Raw genomic sequence first — 11705 nt, forward strand, 5'->3', positions numbered from 1 at the left:
TCGACGTACATGATTAAGCATCTGCTTTTATTAAGCATATTTTAAATGCAAACGCTTGAACAAACAAAAATACGGGGAAGCGGTCAGACAATAAATCTTCCGTGTATGGAATCTACGTCATTCGCATTCCCTCATTCTATTGGCCACTTCTGCCCAAAAGGGGCGGGCCCACGGCGAAAGCGTTGGGAAGCGAAAGTGTCAATGTCAGGCAAACCTGGATCGTTTCTATCAGTCGATTACAACATCATCTACAGATAACGCGAGTCAGTGGAGACAGGCAGCGGCAGGTCAGCGTTTGGATTGAACCTAGTGAAGCAGAAGCTGTCGGTGGACTGGCTGTTCTCAGGTACGCGGCTTTGCTTGCAAACAAATATGTCTTCTTATAGAACAATGACAGTGCCGAACCCTCTCCGTAACGTTTATTTGGCCTCAAGCACAATGCTGTTGTTAAAATATAAAAAGCAGTAAATACACATTAGAATACAATACAAAATGCATTTGCATTGCTATTTGTGTTTTACCTAAAGGCCTTGTTTACAACCTTGCTGAACTTGCAAAAGCTGTATTACTCATATTTTTCTTTGTTGCACAGTGAAAGCTGTTTATTATAAAGACCGTCATGGTAACAACAGTTTATGCGCAGGTTTAGTGCATTTATTGTTATTACGGTAAACTTAGTTAAGCTGGTCATTAGCTGGGCATGTTCAAAAGAACAGCTTGACAATCTGGTTTGTTGCTGGTCTATAAACTAGAAACCAGTCCAAACCAGCATAAACTGGCATTTTGGCAAAACTGGTAGTGAATTTTCTAAAAGAACCTTTTTTAATCTTCATTTTCTCATTTTGCAGGAATCATGAACTCTCTCTCGGGTAAGAGTGTGCTGGCGCTGTGCAGGGTTTTCTCCAGTCCCCTGTCTCTCCCTCCAGCTATCGTAGGGGCCGTGAGGGTCTGCCACTCGGGTGTGAACTCCAAGGGCATGATGGTCACCAAAAAGCGAGGCTATGATATCACCAGGAACCCCCACTTGAACAAAGTAAGGTTTTTAAGGGGCCAAACCCAGTACACTTGTGATCTCCGTGACTAACATGCTTTAGAATGTCAGCAGCGGTGCTTTGGTGTGATTTTATAACATTATGTAATGACAAAGTCCCCATAGATAAGAAAATATGAAAGTGGCATTGTGAGATCTTTGATCTAAAAGCAAAGTCTTCACAGACTTTGGCACCTACCAGGCATTGAGAGGAGATGCTCTGAATATGCCTAGGCTTTTTAAAATGCAGAGTTGCAGGATATGTCTCAGCAGTTTTGCCTGGTGGGTCATAAAAATGTGTCCACTTAAATGTTACTTCACAATCTGTATCCTGTTTGCAAAGACTCTCAAGCTAAGATGAGGAATGGGCATGATTGAGATGTGTAGACTTTTAAAGCTGTGGCGCATGGAAACTGTTAGACGTAAACAGTGAGTGGAGAATCCAACAGGGGAGGGTGACCATGCTTATTTCCCATTGGTCAGAAATAAATAGATCCAGCATGTGATGCATCTACCACATGCTGGAATCTTGCCTGGTGCAGACCCAGTTGCAGGGTGATAATTTGTATTTAAACCAGAGTGTGGGAGGAGTGCACTTTTTTTTTTTTATGTACACTCGCAGCTGTCACGTGTTGTTAATGAAGTTTTGGTGCTGTGTTAACAGGGCATGGCGTTCACCCTGGAGGAGAGGTTACAGCTGGGTATCCACGGCCTGCTGCCTCCCTGTTTCCTCTCTCAGGACGTTCAAGTGCTTCGTGTCATGAAGAGCTACGAGACACGCAGTAACCCTCTCGACAAGTAACCAAACTTCAATTAAAAACATTTAGTACATAATCAGAATGATGTTTTTGATCCAATTCTAACTCTTGTAACTTTGCAGATACATATTGCTGATGACTCTGCAGGACAGAAATGAGAAGCTTTTCTATCGTGTGTTAACCTCTGATATTGAGGAATTCATGCCTATCGTGTACACTCCTACTGTGGGCCTGGCCTGCCAACAGTACGGCCTTGCTTTCAGAAGACCAAGGTGAGGTGTATACATTATCCGGATCTGGAATGACTTGTTTAGCCTATTCTGAATCATACGCTTCATAAACACTCAGACCAGTCCAACCAGTTTTTCTTAGCTGCATGGCGAAAATGCAGAAAAGTGCTAGAGCTGGGTGGTTACAAATTGTAATCCGTTACTGATTCCAAATTACATACATGTAATTACACATTTGTGACCATGGACCACAAAACTAGTCATAAGGGTCAGTTTTTGAAATTGAGATTTATACATCATTTGAAAGCATAATAAATAAGCTTTCTGATTATGTATGGTTTAGATTTTTAGGATAGGACAATATTTGGCCGAGATACAATCTGAGGGAAAATGACCTTTAAAGTTCTCCAAATTAAGTCCTTAGCAATACATATCACTAATCAAAAGTTTTGATATATTTACGGTAGGAAATATCCAAAATATCTCCTTGGAACATGATCTTTACTTAATATCCTAATGATTTTTAGCATAAAAGAAAAATCGATCATTTTGACCCATGCAATGTATTTTTGGCTATTGCTACAAATATACCCCAGCGACTTAAGACTGGTTTTGTGGTCCAGGGTCACATATATATTAGGAACATATGACAAAAAAGTTGGTGAATTTGTGCATTTTAATGTTTGAAAGACACATGCTAAAATAATTTTTATAATTGAAATAAAAAGGAATGTGTTAATCCGAAGTTAATGCAGTGTTGAAACACTTCTTAAACCTGAAATTAAATTTTTGTAAATCTAGTGGTCAAGTTCTGTGTAGACACCAGACTAAAGACTGGTCTTTGTGTGAATGTCCACTGTAAGACTTTCTAAGTGTACATGAGCTGTAGGCTATTTTAGAAAGGAGGAAAAAAGAGGAATTAGGAAGAATCAACAAATTATGAATGAATTATTGCTATTGTGTAAATAATATCTAATCATGTAATTTGTAAAAAAAAAAAAAAAAAAAAAGTAGTCTATTGTAAAATATAGTTTACTCTAAATACAAGTACTTCATTTTTGGAATCTGATTATGTAATCCAGATTACATGTACTTCCCAGCTCTGATAAAGCCCATGTGATTTTGATTTTATTTTTCCTGTAGAGGGCTGTTTATCACTATCCATGACAAGGGGCATATTGCCACCATGCTGAACTCATGGCCAGTGGAGAACATTAAGGTATGTGCAGAGTGATAAAGTGTCATTCGGTGCCAGTAGATGGGTGTTTCACTGGTTCATGTACATTAATAGGCCGTAGTGGTGACGGATGGAGAACGAATCCTGGGATTAGGAGACCTGGGCAGCTATGGAATGGGGATCCCAGTGGGCAAACTAGCTCTGTATACAGCATGTGGAGGAGTGCCACCTCAGCAGTGCCTACCTGTGCTGCTAGATGTGGGCACTGATAATCAGGTAAAATGAGAATATCATAGTTATACTATGTTTTGAGTCTGTAATGTTTTTTTTCTTTTTCTTTTTTTGAATGTGAAAAAAGCCTCTTATGCTCACAAAGGCTGTATTTAATTAAACAGCAATATTGTGGAATATTGTTATAGTTTAAAGGAGTAGTTCACTTTCAGAACAAAAATTTGCAGATAATGTACTCACTTTTTTTTTGTTGTTGAGTAAAACATTTTTCTCTCCATATAATGGACTTCTATGGTGCCCCCGAGTTTGAACCTCCAAAATGCAAGTCAAAGTCGATCACAGCCGAGGAAAGAATGGTCTTTTCTAGCAAAAAGATGGGTTATTTTCTAAAAAAAAAAAAAAAAAATTATACTTATATAATAAAAATATACTATTTAACCTCAAATGCTAATCTTGTCTAGCTCGGAAAGACAAGCAATTGAGATTAAAAAGTATATAGATTGTAAATGTTTTTAGAAAATATATGATTCATTTAGAGCCCTTTGAAGCTGCATTTAAACTGTATTTGGAAGTTCACCTCGGGGGCACCATAAAAGTCCATTATATGGAGAGAAATCCTGAAAAGTTTTCCTTAAAAAACACCATTTCTTTACGACTGAACAAAGAAAGACATGAACATCTTGGATGACAAGGGGGTGAGTACATTATCTGTAAATTTTTGTTTTAAAAAGTGAACTACTCCTTTAAAATAACTTTTTTCTATTATTAATGTATTTTAAAATGATATTTATTCCTGTGTTGGCAAAGCTGATTTTTTTTTTCAAGATTCTTTGATGAACAGAATAAACAGTATTTATTTTTGTAACAATATAAATGTCTTTACTGTCACTTTTGATCATTTTAATGCATCCATGCTCAATAAAAGTAATAATTTCTTTGTACTAAACACTAAATAAACAATAAAAAGGTAATTGTGATTTTTCTTTTGCAGTTGCAAGTTTACATCTTACAATTCTGACCTTTTTCTGACACTTTTCTTAGAATTGTGATATATAAACTTGCAATTCTGAGAACACATCAGTCTTTTTTATTTTTATCCTCAAAACGGGGGAAAAACGTCAGAATTGTGAGATATAAAGTCAGAATTGCGAGATACAAACCCGCATTTGCATTTTATCTTGCAATTCTAACTTTATTTCTCACAGTTGTGAATTTATATCTTACAATTCTGAGAACAAAGTCAGAATTGTGCGTTTGTGTCACACAATTCTGAGGAAAAAAGTTAACCGTAATTAAAAAGGCGCAATCTTCTATTTTTTATTCAGTGGCAGAAACGTATAGTGTGTATATATATAATTTTTTATTTTTTTTTACCATTTAATTTTGTTTTTGTGCAGGCCCTCTTAGATGACCCCTTGTACATCGGCTTAAAGCACAAAAGAGTGAGAGGCAAAGAATACGATGATCTCATTGATGAGTTCATGCAAGCTGTCACTGACAAGTACGTTTGATACTAAAATTCTTAAATCATGTTTACCTCAAGGTTTTGAGCAAGATATTTTCAGTGAATCAGTTTATCCTGTTTTCAAATCTGGTCTGAATGATCTGGTTCACCAGTTTAACTGACTTAATGATTTGGTTCAGTGGGTCTCAAGTTAATGGTTAAATAGAGGGGAAGGTTATGTCTGTGAACTACTTACGGACTGTACAAACATGTGATTTTTGTCTTTATCTTTTCTTTTAGGTATGGGATGAATTGTCTAATTCAGTTTGAGGATTTTGCCAACAGCAATGCCTTTCGTATTCTCAATAAATACCGCAACCGTTATTGCACCTTTAATGATGACATCCAGGGTAAGTATGTAGATTGTAATTGCAAACTATAAAGATTTTAATCTTTATAATGGACAATTATAGTCTTAGAGCCATACAATTTTTTGCTTATCTCTTTCCCCACCTTTTTCAGGCACAGCTTCTGTTGCTGTTGCTGGGATCCTTGCTGCTCTTAAGATTACAAAGAATAAACTCTCTGACCACAAGTTCGTATTTCAGGGAGCAGGAGAGGTAATGTGAATTCAGTTGAAAGATTCTGCAAACTTTTACTGAGAAATAGCAAATGAAAGATCTAATACTTGTTGAAAAAACTTGTTGTTTGGTTTATGTCATATGACCAGGCCGCCTTGGGCATTGCTCAATTACTGATAATGGCCATGGCCAAGGAAGGTGTACCTCATGCTGAGGCTGCCAAGAGGATTTGGATGGTGGATTCTAAAGGTCTAATTGTCAAGGTAACAATCAAACCCACAGAAGTCTTTTTTGGCGTTTCTTTCCTTGAGGCTCCTACTCAACATCTGAATATACAAATGTATGTAGGCTTAATTTAAACTGTCAGAACATAAATTAACGCAAAAAACTGCATTTGAACACCTCCACAATTAAAGGTTATACCAAAACTGTCATTTTGTGTCATTTGGCCCATTAGGGCAGAAGTCATTTGAACCATGAGAAGGAAGAATTTGCCCATGATCATCCGCACATAAAGACTCTAGAGGAAGTGGTGGAAACCATCAAGCCCACAGCTATCATTGGTAACGAATGACTGATTCCATTCTATATATTCATATTACTTATATAGCTATTATAGGACTTATGAATAGTTTAAAATAGCTTTTAGTTTTAATTTGAGTAATATCATTATGTGTGTTTGTCATTTATATTAGTGTTTTAGTACGAAATCACAAGATTACGAAAACCTAAATTAAACTTAAAATGAAAACTGAACAAAAATAAAAACACTTATTTTGTTAACGGTTTTTAAAGTAGTCTCACCAAGCCTGCATTTATTTCATCCAAAGTACGGCAAAAACAGTTACATTTTTTTTAATATCTGTACTATTTAAAATAACAGTTTGAATATATTTTGAAATGTAATTTATTCCTGTGATTTCAAAGCTGAATTTTTAGCATCATTACTCCAGTCTTCAGTGTCACATGATCCTTCAGAAATCATTCTAATATTCTGATTTGCTGCTCAAAAAAAATGTATTACTATTATTTTGAAAACAGCTGAGTAGTATTTTTTAGGTTTATTTGAGGAATAGAAAGTTCAGAAGAACATAATTTATCTGAAGTAGAAATCTTTCGTAACATTATAAATATCTTTATCATCACTTTTGATCAATTGAAAGCATCCTTGCTAAATAAAAGTATTAATTTCTATAATGTTACAAAATAATTTTAATTCAGATTGCTGATTTTGGATCTTTCTATTTGACAAAGAATCCTTAAAAAACGGTTTTGAATATTGATATTAATACTAATAAAAATGTTTTTGAATAGCAAATCAGCATATTAGAATGATTTCTGAGGATCATGTGACACTGCAGACTGGAGTAATGATGCTGAAAATGTAGCTTTGATCACAGAAATAAATTACATTTTAAAATACATATTAAAATAGAAAACAGTTATTTTAAATAATACAAATATTTCACAATATTACTGCTTTTGCTGTATTTTGGATCAAATAAATGCAGATCTGGTGAGCAGTAGAGACTTATTTAAAAAACATTAAAAAGCTTACTGTTCAAAAACTTTTGACTGGTAGTGTAGTTCAAAATCTTAAGATGTACTATAAATGTAATTATAAATATACTTAACACTTTTTGCTTTTTAAGAATATTTCTGTTTAGCTTTATTTTAATTTTATTTTTAGTACTTTATATTTCAGTTATTTTCCCCAAAAAATGTAAGTGTAAGTTTTTCTATGTAATTAGATTTTTTTTTTTTTATTTAAGATTTCTTTCAGTTACTGAACATTATTTTTATTAGTTTAGTTAACAATAATAACTAGCACAAATTTTTTTATTTACATGTTTTTTACAGGACTGACCATGATATTCTCATGTGTTTTTATAGCTGGAATGGTGCTTTGTACATCTTGCTAATTTTTATTCATCCTGTATGGACTGCAATGGCATATTGAAGCCACTAGTGGGCATATTGAATTCAACAAAAGTCTATATTTATGTTCATTATGCTAAATGCAGCACAATTTTACTTTTTGAAAATGATTTGAGATTATAAACACCAAACTTCAAACCATCTACAGGTGTGGCTGCTATAGCCGGTGCTTTCACTGAGAAGATAATCAAGAACATGGCTACTTTCAACGAACGTCCCATTATTTTTGCCCTCAGCAATCCCACAAGCAAAGCTGAGTGTACAGCAGAGCAGTGTTACACACTTACTGAGGTAATACTGAAATCTAACAAATAAAACTGGTGACAGAGGTGTTAACTAATGCCATCATATAAAGCATCTCACAGAGCTAATGGTTCACATCAGTTTAAAGGGCATGTGTGTGTGTGTCACAGGGAAGAGGAATATTTGCCAGCGGAAGCCCCTTTAAAAAGGTCACTCTGGCAGATGGGCGCACCTTCTTCCCTGGCCAGGGTAACAACGCTTATGTGTTCCCCGGAGTAGCATTGGGAGTCATCGCCTGTGGTGTTCGCCACATTTCAGATGACATTTTCCTTACTACAGCAGAGGTAAATGCACATGAAGAGTCAAGAGCCAACGGTAGTAAACATGAATGTTTACTCCAGCACAAAACACCTTGACAAAGCTAAAATTAAGGCTTTGATTTCTCTTCAGGCGATCTCTGACATGGTTACTGAGGAGCATCTGGCTGAGGGCAGACTGTACCCCCCTCTGAATACCATCAGAGAAGTATCCTTCAAAATTGCTGTTAAGGTCAGTAACCGTTCTCATTTACTACAAGAACAAGTCTGGTTAGCCAACTCTACATTTTGGCACCCACAAGAAATATGGAATGAGATCATGCTAAATTAAGAGATTTATTAATATAGCAAAGTAGGCTGTCAGGTCAGATTTCACAGCAAAACAGGGCTGTAGTGTTACTTTTTCATAATTGCATTAGTGCTAGTGTACTAGAAATCATTAATACGATGTCAACATGTATTAGCATAGATTTTTAATTAATACTTTTATTCAGCAAGGATGCATTAAATTGATCACAAGTCACAGTGAAGACATTTATAATTTTACTAAATATTTACATTCCAAAAACACTGGCAAAAAGTTGGGATCAGTAAGATTTTTAATGTTTTTTTTAAAGAAGTCTCTTTTGCTCATCAAAGTTCCATTTATTTGATCAAAAGTACAAAAAAGTAATATTTTGAAATATTATTGCAATTAAAAGTAACAGTTTTCTATTTTAATTTTTATCAGACATTACTCCAGTCTTCAGTGTCACACGATCCTTCAGAAATCATTCTAATATGCTGATTTAATATCAATGCTGGAAACAGTTGTGCTGCTTAATTTTTTTTTATTCTTTTTTCAGGATACTTTGATAGATAAAAGGTTTAAAAGAATAGCATCAATTTATCACATCCTTGCTGAATAAAATATAAATTTCTTTCAAACAAACAAAGGAAGAAAAAAATTACTGACCCCAAACATCTAACAGTAGTGTATATTGTAACAAAGGATTTCTATTGTGAATAAATGCTGTACTTTTTAACGTTTTATTCAAAGAATCCTTTGCATCTTCTTTGCATCTTTGCATCACAGGAATAAATTATGTTTTAAAGTTAATTAAAATAGAAAACTGCTATTTTAAATTGCAATAATATTTCTCAACATTACTATTTTTTATGGTATTTAAAAAAAACTTTTGAATGGCAGTGTATATGCTGTTTTGTTTTTAGAATTTTTTTTTATTTTTATTTTTTACTTTTTATTATTCAAAAAAGGATTCAGGGCTTCCACAAGATATTAAGTGTAACTGCTTTTAATATTATAATAATATGTGTTTTTAATATTAAAATGTTTCTCGAGCAACAAATCAACATATGAGAATGGTTTCTAAAGGATCATGTGACTATGAAAACTTGAGTAAAATTCATCGAGATCACAGAAGGAAAATAAATATATTAATACTGAAAAGATGTATTTTAAGTTGTAATAATATTTCACAGTATTACTGCATTTTTAATCAAATAAACATAGCCTTGCTGATTTTTCAAATGTTAGCACTATGATAGGGAGCTAAAATCAGCAAAAAATCAAACATTGTGTATAAAAAAATAATACAACAATACTCCAGAATGCAACAAAATATCTCATTTGAACTCCCCCTTAACAATAATCAGCTTCAAGCTAAATTACTGAATGTCTACCAAAGATTTTAATCCATTAAAGAATTACTCCACCTCCAAAAATAAAATTCTGATAATTCTGGTAATTACTGACCCCCATGTCATCCAAGATGTTCATGTCTTTCTTTCTTCAGTCGCAAAGAAATTATGTTTTTTTTTTTTAAGGGAAAACATTTTAGGATTTTTCTCCATGTAGTGAACTTCAATGGTGCTCAACAGATTGAAGGTTAAAATGCAGTTTCAGTGCAGCTTCAAAGGGCTCTACATGATCCCTGCTGGAAAATAAGGGTATTCTCTAGCAAACCGATCGGTTATTTTCTAAAAAAAAAAATGTTTTAACCTCAATTGCTCATCTTGTCTAGCTCTGCGATGCACATACATACCAGTTCAATACAGTTAGGGTATGTCAAAAAACTCTCATCTCATTTTCTCCTCCAACTTCAAAATCATCATACATTGCTGCCGAAGTACTGACCCAGTGTTTACAAAGTGAACATACAAAGAAGGTCAAACACATTTTACAAAAAAAAAAGTAAAAAAGCAATGCAGGACAATTTGGAAGTAGGAGAAAATGAGATGAGAGTTTTTCGACAAACCCTAACTGTTTTGAACCGAAGTACACATAAATATTAATACATATAAATAATTTTTTATTTAATTTTAAGAAAATTGTTTCGCTAGTTGAGACCCTTCTTCACTTGGGATTGTTTAGAGCCCTTTGAAGCTGCACTAAAACTGCATTTTTAACCTTCAATCCACTGTACTCTGCACTTTCGGCAGCTGTTCACTAACTATGTTTGTTTCTTTCTTCCCAAACCCCTGTTTTTTCTTCAGATTGTGGACCATGCCTACAAACATGGTATTGCCTCCTGGTACCCTGAACCCAAAGATAAAGAGGCCTTTGTTTTAACCCAAGTCTATAACTCAGACTACGACTCCTTCACTCTGGATTCATACAGCTGGCCCAAGGATGCCATGGAAATTCAGGACGTGTAGATTATTCAATCTCTGCCCTCTAAAAATGATATTCTCATATCATAGTCACATGCCTTATTTCTCAGTTCATAATCCTATGACAATATACACTCCAGCTCTAGCCCACGCAATTCTAAAAGTGCTCCCACGGATTTGACAAGATGAGCTGTATGGACTGAGGGCTAAAAGCGATAAAGGAATGCATGGCTCAAAATGTCTTGAGAACAGCGGCTCTGTTCAAAGGGAAAAAATGCAGCTGTTTAAAACAGTAACAAGCTTTTCCCCAGCTAACCTAACTATTTAATCAACGGTCCTTTCCAGTTTATTAGTTCTACATTCTGTTCTGTCAGCTATTTCATTTATTTCTAACCAGTTATCCACTCCAAATATTTAGCTCTCCTGCAAATACCATAGTAGGGAGAAACTATTTTTGTACAGCGACTCCCACTTGGAAATGACAGACTGCTCGAGTTGAATGTTTGTATGAAAAGGGATTTTCATTAGTTAGGTAGGTAAAGGAGTTATCCAATTGACTGCTGTGTAAATTGACTCCCTTTGCAATTATTTTTTTTACAAGTTGTCTATGCCAAAGTTTGTCTAATTTTAAATGTATTGTTGTCGTGTAGCAATGAATACTGGAAATTGTTGGCTTGGGTATATCAGTTTATTTAAATGTCCACCTGAAAAGGAAGATATATATGTGTTCATTGCAGCATGTGGAACTGTTTTTAACGTTTCTCCTCATTTAAAAATATGCTTTGCTTATTAGGAACGCACAACTATGGAATTATATTTTCAGATATCCAAGAACATTTTGAAGGAACAGTGACTTTTAAATAAACACTTCAAAAACCAACTAGGTTTTATGTTTATTTAATGAGAGTCAGCTGGAACCTTAGTCCTAGTTTTTGGACGTGGAGCTTCTACGCAGTGGTTTTCTCGTAAGCATTTTGTTTGTTTACTATTCAAAAAGCAACCACAAGTGCTTAATGGAAAACAGATTTAGAAATCTACTATTCTAGTATAATCACACAAGAAAGAGTTGTTGTGCAGAGTGAATATGAATATGTAACAAAAAGCTTAACCTTTAATATGAATTGTAGCCTATATTAGATACTC

The 11705-nt window shown here is 34.5% G+C and overlaps 1 protein-coding gene across 1 annotated transcript; it reads left to right on the forward strand.

Annotated features, from left to right (window-relative positions):
- The first annotated feature begins 170 nt into the window (after nt 1-170).
- Nucleotides 171-11442, forward strand: me3 (malic enzyme 3, NADP(+)-dependent, mitochondrial). Its single transcript, XM_073845495.1, has 15 exons — nt 171-346; nt 849-1033; nt 1695-1828; nt 1911-2060; nt 3162-3237; nt 3310-3471; nt 4824-4927; nt 5171-5280; nt 5393-5490; nt 5601-5714; nt 5909-6014; nt 7538-7680; nt 7803-7976; nt 8083-8181; nt 10446-11442. Exons 2-15 carry the CDS (start codon nt 854-856, stop codon nt 10605-10607), a joined length of 1812 nt encoding a protein of 603 aa, XP_073701596.1. The 5' UTR covers nt 171-346; nt 849-853; the 3' UTR covers nt 10608-11442.
- The last annotated feature ends 263 nt before the right edge of the window (nt 11443-11705 follow it).

Source organism: Garra rufa, chromosome 8 (genome assembly GCF_049309525.1).
Source record: "Garra rufa chromosome 8, GarRuf1.0, whole genome shotgun sequence".
Taxonomy (NCBI): Eukaryota; Metazoa; Chordata; class Actinopteri; order Cypriniformes; family Cyprinidae; genus Garra; species Garra rufa.